The sequence below is a fragment of the Danio rerio genome, chromosome 10, assembly GCF_052040795.2.
Source record: "Danio rerio strain M-AB ecotype USA chromosome 10, GRCz13ab, whole genome shotgun sequence".
NCBI lineage: Eukaryota > Metazoa > Chordata > Actinopteri > Cypriniformes > Danionidae > Danio > Danio rerio.
Window position 1 is genome coordinate 187,501 of NC_141030.1, and position 15,131 is coordinate 202,631.

The 15,131-nt window shown below is 45.5% G+C and overlaps 1 protein-coding gene across 13 annotated transcripts in view; it reads right to left on the reverse strand.

The window, feature by feature from the left end:
* The window catches only part of ttc3 (tetratricopeptide repeat domain 3), a 28,128-nt gene that overhangs the window by 3,447 nt on the left and 9,550 nt on the right, over positions 1–15,131 (reverse strand). For 12 of the 13 annotated variants that reach the window (XM_087269881.1, XM_087269875.1, XM_087269884.1 and 9 more), the window contains exons 12-40: positions 14,032–14,194; positions 13,691–13,739; positions 13,538–13,619; positions 11,737–11,773; positions 10,082–10,142; positions 9,646–9,751; positions 9,301–9,444; positions 9,004–9,084; positions 8,763–8,869; positions 8,561–8,687; positions 8,249–8,368; positions 7,440–7,541; positions 7,263–7,355; positions 6,947–7,011; positions 6,731–6,864; positions 4,853–5,167; positions 4,319–4,591; positions 4,200–4,246; positions 3,465–3,521; positions 2,931–3,016; positions 2,692–2,847; positions 2,017–2,428; positions 1,798–1,863; positions 1,396–1,545; positions 1,166–1,305; positions 807–875; positions 558–654; positions 190–293; positions 14–98 (exon numbers count right to left, since the gene is read on the reverse strand). In XM_087269881.1, coding sequence (XP_087126007.1) covers positions 14–98; positions 190–293; positions 558–654; positions 807–875; positions 1,166–1,305; positions 1,396–1,545; positions 1,798–1,863; positions 2,017–2,428; positions 2,692–2,847; positions 2,931–3,016; positions 3,465–3,521; positions 4,200–4,246; positions 4,319–4,591; positions 4,853–5,167; positions 6,731–6,864; positions 6,947–7,011; positions 7,263–7,355; positions 7,440–7,541; positions 8,249–8,368; positions 8,561–8,687; positions 8,763–8,869; positions 9,004–9,084; positions 9,301–9,444; positions 9,646–9,751; positions 10,082–10,142; positions 11,737–11,773; positions 13,538–13,619; positions 13,691–13,739; positions 14,032–14,194 — 3,528 coding nt within the window. Of the gene's footprint in view, positions 1–13; positions 99–189; positions 294–557; positions 655–806; positions 876–1,165; positions 1,306–1,395; positions 1,546–1,797; positions 1,864–2,016; positions 2,429–2,691; positions 2,848–2,930; positions 3,017–3,055; positions 3,403–3,464; positions 3,522–4,199; positions 4,247–4,318; positions 4,592–4,852; positions 5,168–6,730; positions 6,865–6,946; positions 7,012–7,262; positions 7,356–7,439; positions 7,542–8,248; positions 8,369–8,560; positions 8,688–8,762; positions 8,870–9,003; positions 9,085–9,300; positions 9,445–9,645; positions 9,752–10,081; positions 10,143–11,736; positions 11,774–13,537; positions 13,620–13,690; positions 13,740–14,031; positions 14,195–15,131 lie in introns of those variants that run through there. The other variant, XM_087269887.1, reaches the window with a different exon arrangement.

Genomic DNA, 15,131 nt, shown 5'->3' on the forward strand with positions numbered 1-15,131 from the left:
GAGAGAGTCTGACCTCAGTGGCATGTATGCGTCCCTCCGCCTCGCTCACGTGTCTCTTCCAGTCCTCGATGGCGGACAGCAGCGCAGCCGAGGGGGAACTGAAGAACAAACACACAAACACACAAAGTAAACACACACTGCTGAAGGTCTGTGACTGCAGGAGTGTATAATCCGGACACACACACACACCTGAGGGCCACGTCGGACAGGTGTTTGACCACCATCTTCCCCTCAGACACAGTCATGCGAAGACGCCGCAGCGCATGTTCACGCCTGCTCTGGAGGACACACAGCTGCACACACACACACACACACACACACAGTCATTTAATCCCAGTGTGTGAGCCTCCGCCATTCTGTCTGTGTGTGACTATGATTATGTGTGTGTGTGTGTTTTAGCTCACTTTTTACCTGGAAGTGTGTGCGCGCAAGTTTGTCTGAGTGTGTGTGCAAGTGTGACAGTGTGTATGTTTCTGAGTCTAAGTTTGAGTGGATGTGTGTGTGACTGAGTTTATCAGTGTGTGTGTGTGTGTGTGTGTGTGCACACTGAGACTCACCTGAGCACTGGCTGATCTCCGCTCTGCTTTCACACACGCATCTCTGAACCTCTTGATCTCGTCCTCCAGACTCAAGCGCTCAGCTGCACACTGGTTACTGCACACACACACACACGCACACACACACACACATACACACACTTTAAGAAAAATCCTGAAAGTGTATTGTTCATTTTGATTTGAATATTGTCTCCATGACACACACACACACACACACACACACACACACGCACACTGTGTGATGCTCACCTAACATCCAGGAAGAGCTCCAGCTCCGCCTCGTATTGTCTGTTCCTCACACTGATGTCTCTGCTCAAGCTGGAGGACACACACACACAATCAGCAGCAGCACAGTGTGTGTGTAGCATATGTGTGTATAGTGTGAGTGTGTATAATGTATGCAGTGTGTGTGTGTGTGTGTGTGTGTGTGTGTGTGTGTGTGTGTGTGTGTGTGTGTGTGTAAGCGCCCCCTGCTGGCCTGGTGTTCCCATGTGTGTCTCCCATCCAGACTCCCCCTGCTCAGCTCCAGCAAGGCACCAGTCTGCAGGCTGATAAGGCTGAGTGTATCTAGTTGTGTGTGTGTGTGTGTGTGTATGAGTGTGTTTGACCTCTCCTGCAGCTCCACCAGCTCCTTGATCTCCATCTTGAGGCTCCTCAGAGTCTCCTGGTTCTCCTTCTTCTCCTGCTGGTCTTTCTTCACCTCCTCCTCCAGTTTCTGCTGGAACATGCTGAGCTCCGTGCTGGCGATCTGGACACAAGCGCGTGTGTGTGAGAGAGAGAACAGCAGAGCACATGTGTGTGTGTGTGTGTGTGTGTGTGTGTGTGTGTGTGTGAGCACCTGCATCCTCTGACTGATGTTGTGTGTGTCCTCCTGCAGCTCCGTCAGCTCCTCCTGCCTCCTCTGCTGCTCCGCTTCTCCATCAGCCCTGATGCGCTGCAGCTCCTCCAGCAGATACAGCCGACGCTTCTGCAAGCCCATCAGCTCACCCTGCACACACACACACACACACACACACACACACACACACACACACACACACACACACACACACACACACACACACACACCTGCATCATGTTGTCATTCTGGCTGTAATGAGTGGCGTAACGTGACAGTGATGTGATGAGGTCAGCATGTTGTGCAGTAATACAGCGCTGGACAACACTAGATATGGCCTCACTGCTTCTCCATGGTGATCCTGTAACTCAGACTAATACACGATCAATAACGCTCACTCACACTGTTGTTCTCGAAGGGGGCACACGGCTCTGTGTTGACCGACACGTCTGTCCGATCCTGAAAATCCTGCAGGATGAAAGAGACAGTCAGAGGACAGCTGAAGCCAGGGGTCAACCTGCCCTGTGAAGCCTTCAGATTCCTCTGACTAACACACACCCTGCTTCACTGGTAATCTAATATTTGCTGTGGGGGATTGAGCATGTCTCGGGTCAGTCTCACCTGTGCACGTACAGCAGTGTGTTTCTCAGCTCGCGTCTCTTCAGTGTCGGACTCGGTCATCTCTGCTGCTGAGAGCTGATCTTCCTCATCAGTGTAGGGGTCGGGCAGCAGCAGCGCCGGCTCACCTGTGCTGGACGGAGGCTCTCCGGACAGCGGCCAGAACTCGGACGCGGAGGGGTTGAGGATCTGTGAGTGTGTGTTGCTGCTCTCAGACAGACACACGGCGTGCTTCATCAGCCCGATCAGCCGCTCCGTCATGGTGAAGCGCAGAGACTGCAGCAGGAAGGCCTGGAGCCCGCCGGCGTCTGCGATCTGCTGCTGCGCCTCCAGAGGGAAGTTCTGCAGCTCGCCCACCAGCAGCGGGTCCGTGGCACACAGGGGTCCGTGCTCCTCCAGAACCTGAGCGAAATAACTGACACACACACTTCTGCATCACTACAGCAGCTGATGACCCTCACAGCCAATCACAGTCATTTCTGTTGAGCACTGGTGAATACTACGGTAAATCAGTGGTGTTGAAGAGCGCGCTGAGCCCAGTATGGACTGGTACTGAACTCCAGCATCACTCAACCCTACTGTAGTTATCGTCAGGTGATGTGAATGCTAATATAGTCATCATGACAGGCCCAGCTGTCTCTGATTACTGCACTAACACGAGCGCTGACAGACACATACTCATATAAAGTCTCCTTGGTGGGGTCCGGGTGGTTGTCCAGCATGCGCTCGTAGTAGCTGCGCTGTGCGGATCCGCTATAGTTCTCCTCAAACTCCGCCAGCTGATAGCGCAGGTGATCCGGAACGCTGAACGGATCCATATCATTCAGGAACATTCTGGAAGAGCGCAGAAACACCGTCAACACAACAGCACACACTCCGACAACAGACGAGACGAGCAGCGGCGCAGACACACTCACAGAGAGTCTTCCTCAGAGAACAGCTCATCTTCATCATCCTCATCTCGCGAATGACCCGCTCTCATTCCAGACAGCACAATAACAGACTGAAACACACACACACACACACACACACACACACACACACACACACACACACACACGGTTATTCCAGACAGCACAATAACAGACTGAAACACACACACACACACACACACACACACACACACACAAGGTTATTCCAGACAGCACAATAACAGACTGAAACACACACGCACACACACACGCACACACACACACACACACACACACACACACACACACACACGGTTATTCCAGACAGCACAATAACAGACTGAAACACACACACACACACACACACACACACACACACACGGTTATTCCAGACAGCACAATAACAGACTGAAACACACACGCACACACGCACACACACACACACACACAAGGTTATTCCAGACAGCACAATAACAGACTGAAACACACACGCACACGCGCACACACACACACTGCAGTGACATCACTCAGGACACTCACCTTTAATTCCTTATGCTTCTTTTTGCGATGTCTGTTTTTACTCTTAAATACTGAACTCTGAAACACACACACACACACACACACACACACACACACACACACACACATCGTCTCTACAACCCAAACTCAAAATAATCAGTGTTGTTTTTATTCTACTACACTGGCTGCGACTGCTAGATTCACTGTTTGATTGGACAGACTACACGAGCTGGATTCACTGGTCACACACTCCAGCAGAACACACACCTGCTGGTCACAAGTGGAATTGCAAAAAGTAGAGCACATAACCAGATCATACCTATTTGCTGGTGTGGACACAAATATAGTTCTGATTAATCTTTAAGGATTATTTAAAGATAATGACTGCCTACCAAAGTATTTGGTTGCAATGACAAAAAATGACATGGAAGTTATGCAAGGCAGGCTAGCGAACTGAAGTATAAGAATAAAAGTGTGTCAGATATCCAGTGCCTTTCAACATCTGTGTAGCCTCCTTTTCAAAAGCTGGAGAAAAATAACTAGCGTTGCTTCTATTCCATTACACTGACAGCCAATGCTAAATCCACTGTTTGATTAGACGGACTACACGAGCTGGATTCACTGGTCAGATACGCCAGAAACACACACCTGCTGGTCACCAGTGGAAATGCAGAGACAAAAACTACGAATAAAGCAGATTGCTGATTAATATTAAAGGCCTGAGCTCTTCTGGGCGTGAGTGTGTGTGTTTCTTACCATGTGCTCATCATCATCTGTCTTTTTAATGACTAAACAAACAGCATCTGAAGGCAAAAGAAACCAAATCAATCACACAAACGGTTCTGATGGTAAAGCTGCTATTCTGACGTACGTACCGTCTTCAAAATATTGATCGAGAATGGTGTGACAGCTCTGATATCGCTCTCGACTCGACTCTAGAGTCCAAATAAACAGACGCATTTCTTTAGCGGGAGCTTGTCTTAAGTACTCCATTACAGTAAAATCGTCACGGTCAAATAACTCCGTAACGCTGCCCAATTTCTCAACGAGCGACTCCTGCAGCGGCGGGAAGGAGAGCAGAGGCTTCAGCTCCAGATCCTCCAGGTGAGATCGATAGCGGTTGATGAATGACTGAGCGGCCTTCAGACCTGACGTGATAAAGAAATAAAGGTTATCTTACTGAACAAAAACCACGACAAACTGCTGCTCAAAAAACCTTTCTGAAAACCGAAATAAACAACAAAAAACAACAAATGAAGAACTACAAACTAAACTACCAACAGCCCCTGAAAAAACATTATTGTTCAGAGAATTCATACGCGTTTCTTACATGCATACACACACACACACACACACACACACACACACACACACACACACACACACACACACACACACTGTAAACGCACCGGTGTCGTCCAGCTGCTGAGCCCAGTGCTGCAGTCTGGGTTTGATATGAAGCGTGGAGCCCAGCGTCTGAATAAACACTCGAGCCCAGACCCGGTTTCTGGACTCCAGCAGCAGATCCACCAGCTCCGACAGCACCCCAACACCTCTACGGCTGTTTAACACGCTCTCCTGTCCTTTACTCTCAAACAAGTCCAGCCACGGCCGCAGATGCTCCCAAAAACAGGAAATGCTCACTGGCTCTTCTTTAAAAAGTGCTTTGTTATCATGAATTTGTTGTAAAACACGGTCCATATAAATACAGTCTCTGGGTGATGCTGCAGAACAGAAGAACACAGACGATCATGACACAGCCCCACTACAGCTTTATAAATCACGTATGAACAGCATTACACATCAACACACACACCTATATGAAGATATTCCCACTCTTAACTCACGCCCACTACACCTGTCACTCAGGAACAATTAGCCACACCCACTCATTTACATGATGCAGTATAAGTAAATAAGTTGGTAAACAAATCAATAAAGTTAGTAAATAAGTAAATCAACAAATGTAAATAAGTTAGTGAGAATAAGTGAAAAAGCAAAACAATTTAAACAAACAAATAAGTAAATAAGTAAATACACAAGTTAATAAGTAAATAACAAGATAGTAGTTAGTAAATATGTTAATAAGTAAATAAGATAGTTAATGAGTAAATGTATAAATAAATAAGTTAATAACTTAGTAAATAAGTTAGTAAACAAGTAAATTAGTACATAAAGTTAGTAAATAAGTGAATAAAGTAAAAAATATATAAAAAATAAATAGGTAATTAAAGTAAAAAAGAAAGTAAATAAATAAGTATATAAGTAAATAAGTTAGTAAACAAGCAAATAAGTAAATAAAGCTAGTACATAAATAAATAAAATAAGATAGTAAATAACTACGCAAGTATATAAATAAATAATTAAATAAGTTAATAAACAAGTAAATAAGTTAGTAAATAAACAAATAAGTTAGTAAACAAGTAAATAAAATTAGTAAACAAGTAAACAATAAAGCTAGTAAATAAGTAAATAAATTAAGTAAACAAGTTAGTAGACAAGTAAATAAAGCTAGTAAATAAGTAAATCCAAAAAGTATACAAGTTAGTGAGAATAAGTAAAATAAGTAAATAAAGCAAAACAATTTAAATAAACAAATAAGTAAATAAAATAAGATAGTAGTTAGTAAATACGTTAATAAGTAAATAAGATGGTTAATAAGTAAATGTATAAATAAATAAGTTAATAACTTAGTAAAAAAGTAAATAATTTAGTAAACAAGTAAATTAGTACATAAGTTAGTAAATAAGTGAACAAAGTAAAAAATATATAAAAATAAATAGGTAAATAAAGTAAAAAAGATAGTAAATAAATAAGTACATAAGTATATAAATAAGTTAGTAAACAAGCAAATAAACAAGTAAATAAAATTAGTAAACAAGTAAACAATAAAGCTAGTAAATAAGTAAATAAATTAAGTAAACAAGTTAGTAGACAAGTAAATAAAGCTAGTAAATAAGTAAATACACATACATATATAAATAAGTGAATAAGTTAGTAAACAAGTAAATAAAGCTAGTAAATAGGTAAATAAAGTAAGTAAATAAGATAGTAAATAACTGAGTATATAATGCAGTATATAGGATATGTATAAAATTCTTGTTTATAATATTGAATATTTTCTCACTTATTCTGCAGTATTGATATAAACCATCATACTGCCCAGCCCCATCATCACACACACAGACTCTTCTGCAGATTAGCAGGCTACAAACTGAGTGAAGAATATTGAACAGCTCCTCATGTAGTGCACACACACACACACACACACACACACACACACACACCTCTGTCCGCCGGCTGCTCTTTAGCTGCTTCCTCACGCATTACTTCTCTTTTCTCCTGATGGGATGAACGCGCCGCCAATCTCTGCTGCTTCCGCCGAAGTTTACGATCATTTTTAGACATCAACTTCTTAATACTGTTGAGGAGCAGACGGAGGAGTGAGTGAGCAGAACACACACCACAGCTCACACTAATGATGATGAGGAACACACGAGCACCTCGTACACTGCTGCCGGAGTCTGGAGCGTCCCGCAGCTCTGGCTTTAGGAATAGATGATTTAAACTGACAGAAGAGGAGAAGAGCAGAGTGAAGACCCCAACATCAGCACCCGTCACGCTGTGTGTGTGTGTGTTCAGTACATGTGTGTATGTGAGAGTGTATTTAGTGAACGTGTGTGTGTAAAGTTAGTGTGTTTGTGTGCATGTTTAGTGTGTGTGTGTGTTGTATGTGGGAGTGTATGTGTGTTTAGGGATTTTGTGTGAGTGACACATTCAGTGTGTGTGTGTGTGTGTGTGTGTGTGTGTGTGTCTTACCTCACACTTTATCAGCCCTGTCGAGCCAAATATTAGGATGTGACAGATCTGCCCAGCGCAGTCTGGCGTAAAACATGAATCTTTTAGAAAATCCTGCGGTGAAGAGAGGAAGATGTGTGTGTTTTCTGCCACCATCTTGTGTGTGTGTGTGTGTGTATAGACATGCGTCCGCCTCACCTTGTCATTCTTATCAGCGAATGAAAGTGTTTTGAGCTTCCTCCAGCAGCTCATATGAAACTCGATTCTGCAGCTCTGACAACACACCAGCTGGATGAACCCCTGAAACACACACACACACACACAATCAGAGCGCTCACTCACACACAGCTCTGTGTCCACACTAGCGCTTCACCCAGCATTTCTGAACAACTCTCCGTCCACACTACACCACTGAAAACGCACATCACGTGACCGTGACCACACACACACACACACGGGATGGAGTGTATGCGCCTGTGTGAGCTCCAGGCAGTCAGTGGGTGCTTTGAGCAGCGCAGCTCAGGCGGTTCATCAGGGATCTGCCGCTGGATCTGATCTCACTACAGTTGTTAAAGGTGGTGTTTAATTGAGCTGGTCTCCATCTGACAGCTCTTCTGTGTGTTGAATCGGCTTCTTGTTCTCGGGTGACGTGTTGTGCAGAGATCAGTTCATACACTAATGTTTATTTACTAGTGAAGTCTGAGCTGAAGGAGCGGATGCAGGACTGAACTGAGGGAAATCCCCCATCAGACAGTGCATGTCTGCAGCGCTGCCTCCGTGTTCAGACGTCTCGTTTCCCCCGTCCACACTGACACACAGCAGCAGCGTTTAAACACCCAAACGGCCTCTCCAGCGTCTCCAAAACACTCCGTCTTCAGGGCTGGAAAACTCTGGGGTGGTGTTCACGGATGGAGGAACCAGCAGAAATGATGCGCTTTAAAACTGAAAGGCATTAGTGTAAACGGGGCCAGTCACACACTCTCTGTCTCACACACACACACACACACCTTAAAGTCAGGGTCGCTGAAGTAGATCTGGACGCTGTGGGACACACACTGCTGATGACGACACACAGCGTCTGCTTTAGGAGGAAACCTGCACACCTCCACCAGGCTCTCCAGGTGCTCCTGCGGGGCCGAGAATGCAGATCAGCGCACACACACACACACACACACACACACACACACACACACACACACACACACACACACACACACACACCAACAACAACATTAGAGAGCAGCTCCAATCCTCTTCAGCTGGGCTGCACATCAGACAGGTGTGTGTGTGTGTGTGTGTGTGTGTGTGTGTGTGTGTACCTGTAGCCAGGCCGGCTGTGTCTCCTCCACTATAGCTTTGGTGGTGGGCCAGGTGAGTTTTCCAGGTGTGATGTGTCTCTGGATCATCAGCAGCGCATTAGAGAAACACTCACGCGCTTTAGCAAACCTGCACAACAGCAGACGAGTCACACACACACACGCTCAGGAGTAAGAGCAGCAGCGCTCATGCACACACACTCACCTGTTCTCCTTCAGATACACTCTGCCCATCCCATAATGCACCAGAGACTGAAACTTCCTCTCTGTCGACTCTAATTTGGCGAATAACTTCTCTGCTTCAGCCAACTCCTGCGCACACACACACACACACACACACACACACACACACACACATACACACACACACACACACACACACGCACACGCACACGTTCACTGATGCTCATGTTGGGTCATTGATGTCAGTATTACAGGATCATTACCTCAGGCTGTCCGGTCTCCAGCAGAGCTGTGGCATATCCATACAGGAGCACAGATTTATCCAGCTCCGTCAAGCCCAGCTCCTGAAACACACACATCCAGACCATTCACACACAGCAGTCACACACACCTTCACATGATTAAAGAGTCCAGAACAGAACCAATATTCAACCAACACAAGGAGTAATGTGTCCAGTGGCATGAGTGTGTGTTACTGTCCCTCAGACACAAATGAAGGACCTGATAGCGGAGCCTCGGCTGTGTTGTGTGTGTTTATTGTGGTGTGTGTGTGTGTGTACCGTGGTGCTGCTGGACTCCAGGATCGCGAGCGCCACACTGAAGGACTGCTGAGCGTTGTGGCAGCGCTGGTCACTCAGAGCCACGTGAGCCTCCAGTACAGCGGCACAGAAACGCTCCCGCACTGCTGCTGCGCTCACCACCTCCTGCACGCACACACACACGCACGCACACACACACACACACACACACACACACACACACACACACACACACACACACACACACACACACACACACACACACACACACACACACACACACACACACACAACGTTAAACCAAAGCAACAGACAGACAGACTAAAGTAGAGACATGCAGACAGACAGATGCACAGAAACTCTCACCGCAGGTGCGCTGGCTCGGTCTGCAGCCGCTGGTAGTTTGCTCCGCACCGCCGGCTTCTCTGCAGTGCTGGATGAAGCTTTTTTAGCCTTGCGAGGACTCGATTCACTGGGACACAAGAGGACAGAAGAAACACACGCAGATCAGCACATGACTGAACGCTTCGTCTCATGATAACAGCACAGACACCACTGCAGCACGCAGCACTCTGCAGCCTGATGTGCTCATGCGGTTATCAACAACAGCGAGCGCAGGGAAACTCTCCCGCGACTGATTCTGAAACTCACAGCATGCAAAATGAAAGTAAATCTGAGCCGAGTCACGTGACCTTTACATTAATAAAATTTAACAAACTCTGCAGACACACGATGAGCGTAGACGAACAGCACAACACAGTCCAGCACTCGCCAGACTTCCTCCACTCCAGTGGTGATTTACCTGCTGACGTCTCGCAGTCTGTCTGCTCCTCCGTCAGTGTGTGCTCGAGCTCCTGAAGGCCCTGAAAACAAGTGAATTATGGGTTTAATGTGCCGCATGTTGCAGATCTCCAGAGAAACGCCTGACAACACACACACACACACACACACTCCTGCTTCAGCAACACCACGAGCTGCAGGACCTGAAGATCCACTCTGAGCAGCGCCTCTATGATCAAGAACCAGCGGGAGAGGGAGGAGCTCTCACACACACACACACACACACACACACACACACACACACACACACACACACACAGTACTATACGATGTCCTCCACTCTACATTCTGTAGCTTCACACATGTACTCTCCTTCACTGTGGTTGATTAATAAGCTTGTTTACCTGCGAGAACCTCAATTCAGGTCCCCATTAGACGTGAATTTAGGATAAAGTCCCCAGCGGGATATAAAAACATGAACACACACACAGGAAACAGTGAGTGAGTCACGCTCACTTCCTCCAGAGAAGGTTTGATAACTCAATCCCACATGAGATAAACTCTGAATGTTTTGATGTTCCTCCGACTGTTCAGGCAGCACATGATGTTGAAGAGTTTAAACCCCACACACTGTTCCCAAACTACCTTCCCTCAACAGTCAGCGAGAAACCGCATCCAATACGAGAGCAGAGATGTAGAGCAGTGTGTGTGTGTGTGTGTGTGTGTTTATAACAGCTGCATGATATTTAAAAACACTCAGATTGTGATATTTAGATTTTCTGTTATTTATATTTCAGTATTTAATAACTTCTATATATATATATCAGGGTTCAACACTTTTCTACTGGTCTGATCGGGTCGTTGATTCAGATTTTTACCTTGACAATTTTCAGTGGCCCCAGCAATAAAAAAAAATTATTTAAAAACTATTAAAAACTATAAATAATGTGTCAAAATAATGTCTATAATTATTAAAATGTTAAAACATATTTAAATAATATTTTTAAAATGTTAATATATGTGTAATAAGCAAAATAATAAATAAATAATAAATTATAGCAAAATAATGTTAACAAATCAAAAAGAGCAGTGTGGAGAATGTGAAGGTTTTTCATTTCAGTTAGAAATTATTTATTTAACAAAAGGTGGCCCCAATCGGGCCGTAATGATCCCGTCTACTGTCCCATGCGTCTCTCACACTGGCCCCGGGCCATCGGGATGTCCTTACTGTTGAGCCCTGTATACTGTATATACACACACACACACACACACACACACACACACACACACACACACACACACACACAGACACACACACACACACACACACACACACACACACACACACACACACACACACACACACACACACACACACACACAGACACACAGACTCACACACACACAGACCCATCAGGACGCTTCAAGACTTTCAAGATTTTAAGTGCTGTTAAAGATGAGTGCCTTCTCATGTGTGGGCGTGGCTTCAGCACCAACAGTAGACACGCCCCCAGCACTCAAAGCAGAGCCTCGCCTATTTGCCATAGATCTGCACATGATTTAGAGAGTTATTGTGTTTATTATTGAAATGTGCAGCGCTGCTGTTGGTCATTACTCCTCCTGTGTTAAACTCACAGCTCAAACTCAGAAAACTGTTCAGAATCTTATTCAGCTCACCTGAAGTGTCCGCCTGCTGTTTCTGCTTTTCAGATTTCTGGAGGAAAAACAACAGTACAGTGATGAGACTTTCAGTCCACCGTCACACTTGAATACAGGCGTCTCAAACTCAAACTGGCGGGGGTCTTATCAGATAGCAGGGGCTGACACTAGGAGAGCCGCTTCAACACTCAAGCACAGGAAAACAGAGGAAACCGGATGTAATGGATGAACTCAGACTCTCTTCCACAGAGCATCAAGGCTCATTTCTGCCTCTCGTTGTACATACTGAAGGGGAGTTTACACTGCTATGAAAATAACACAATTTAATAATAATGCCTAATGATAATTAATATTCTGTCACAATCAATTTAAAAATTTTCAATTTTTCACAAATTTTCAAAAGTTTAACAGTCTGAAGGCTCGTACACACTGGGACACTTTTCACTTGCGTTTATCATCAGCGTCGCGTCAAAAAAAAAAAAAAAACGAGCATGAGGCGTTTCTTAAAAAAATGAGGCTTTTGCGTCTGCCATTTTGCACGTTGGTGTGCATGATCTCATTGACACCCTTTATTTAGTCTCGAGGCGGTAAACTTTGATGGTAAACACGAGCAGATAGCGTCGGTGCACGGGCCTTAAGACAGCAGAAAGAAGGAACTTTACTGGCAACCGTTCTACTCTCTCTTCCTTTACTTGTAAAACTACAACAAAGAGGGGAAAGTATGTACATATATATTCACAGTTACTTTAACGTGTTCAGTTCAGCCAGTTACACTTTACTAATGCAGTTTTATATACATGTAAGCCTTGGAGATGTGTTTGAACAACACAATACAGGTGTTATAAAACTGATTATACTTAAATGACCCTTAAATATGAACAAAAACAGAGCTTTAGTAAAAATAGAGCACTTATGGACATTTCAACGTATAATTCAGCCCCAGAAATAATCTGCATGTGCTTTCCTCTCGACCGCATGCTGAGAGAAACCGAAAGTAACATGATTATGCAGTGCAGTACTGTACATGTCCAGTAGGTGGCGGTCGAAACCACAAGTGGCTATATGCGACTGCACACCAATGATAGTGAACATGTTTTGATGGGCCGAATCCTGTTATATTTTAACATCAGTAGCGAGCCAGAGGGAGGAAGAGGGAGGACCGCAAATGACCCACAGGCCAGCAGTTTAATAAGTCACAGCATCATCAGGACGGAGGCTGTAGAGGCTGATTTATACTTCTGCATCCAGCGCACGCATATGCTCCGGCACAGCCTTCGCAGGGTCACAGTTCTCACCGTGGCTGAAGTGCACCTCCCAGACATGTAACTACACATCACCATGACGCGTAGCGCAAGCTCTGTGATTGGTCGGCTTGTTACCGGTGATGAGTGTGGGTGGTGCTGAGAGCCGCGCGAGCCTGATGGAGCGAGTGTTCACAAGTGTGGAGTCCTGTGAAGGAGCTCTTGCTTTGTGTTCACCTCATGATTAAAGTTGCTGCACGCCCGCTGGTTCCCGCTTCTGAATGAGCGAGTTTGAGCTGGTTGTACAGTAAGGAAGCGTTCAGAAAAAACAAAACACCAGCGAAGAAACTCGACACAGAGGAACATGAACACCTACTGCCAGCTAGTTACTGCAGAGCAACACAGAGCATGCAGAAGTATAAACGCCGTCACGCTGAATGCTCGACGCAGAGGTATAAATCAGCCTGAAGAGCACACAGACGCTGTCTCTGAGTTCTGTCCTCTGTACAGCACACGGTGGTGAAAGTGCTTTATAGAGATCGAGTTGAGTGCTGGAGCGTTTCTGATGCGTGTCTCACCTTAGTCTGCGGCTCTGGTGGTGTTTCGGGCGGAGCGCTGGTCTTCAGATGCGCAGCTGAACTCGCGCCGGCAGTGTGTGACCTGTGGGAAACACACACCGTAACCCGAGTGCTCAAACACAGAGCAGCGACACACAGCTCACAAACACCTACCTCGCTTTAGAGGAAACCTTCTTTGGGTCCGGCTTCTTAGTCTTCATGTCTGCTTGAGAGACAAGAGAAATGAGGAGAGTGTGTGTGTGTGTGTGTGTGTGTGTCTTAGATTATAGAGTATGTATGTGTGTTAAGTGTTTGATATGCATTTATATATATATATATATATGTGTGTGTTTATGCATGCATGTGTGTGTGTGTGCGTGTGTATGCATGTATGTATGTGTGTGTTTATGCATGCATGTATGTGTGTGTGTGTGTGTGTGTGAGAGAGTGTGTGTGTGCCTGTGTATGCATGTATGTATGTGTGTGAATGCATGCATGTATGTGTGTGTGTGCACCTCTGGCCTCCTGCAGTTCGCTCTGGAAGCGCTCGTGCTGCTGCAGCAGGTCTTTCTGTCCCTCCACATCTGCTCTGCAGGCGTCCTGAGCCTGCTGGTTGGCCAGCAGAGCCCTCTGGTGCTCGCCCAGGTAGAAGAGCGCGTCACAGAACCGGTAATGACCCTGAAACAGCGCAGAGCATCCGTTGTTACTTTAGCTAGTCAATCTATGGTCTTGAGAATTGTACAATTTCATACTCTAGAATATACACAAAGGTAACAGGGTTAGCAACATGAATGAAGAACATAGAATAAAAACCTCTAAATAAATCAGTTGTTTATCATGTGACCCACTCATAATCACCATTACAATATTGACTGAAATACTCATGATTATGATCGTCTCCATTATCAACATGAGACTGATATCAGTTACTGACACACATGATGCTTTATGATCACTCTGTGCGACTCTGAATGTGGCATGGTTGTTGCTGCCAGATGGGCTGCTCTGAGTATTTCAGAAACTGCTGATCTACTGGGATTTCTCTAGGGAACTGGGACCATCTCTAGGGTTTACAGAGAATAAAGAGGAAATCTCCAGTGAGCGGCAGTTCTGTGGGCGCAAATGCCTTGTTGATGAGGTCAGAGGTCAGAGGAGAATGGCCAGACTGGTTCCAGCTGATTGAAAGGCAACAGTAACTCAAATAAGCACTCGTTACAACCGAGCTCTGCAGAAGAGCATCTCTGAACACACAACACGGCCAACCTTGAGGCGGATGGGCTACAGCAGCAGAAGAGCACACCGGGTGCCGCTCCTGTCAGCTAAGAACAGGAAACTGAGGCTACAATTCACACAGACTCACCAAAACTGGACAATAGAAGATTGGAGAAACGTTGCTGCTCTGATGAGTCTCCATTTCTGCTGACACATTCGGATGCTCGGCTCAGACAACATGAAAGCATGGATCATCCTGCCTTGTATCAGCGGTTCAGGCTGGTGGTGGTGGTGGTGTAATGGTGTGGGGGCAGGATAACGCAGCATGTCATAAAGCTCGATCATCTCAGACACATCATGGATGTGCAGCCGACAAATCTGCAGCAACTGTGTGATGCTCTCG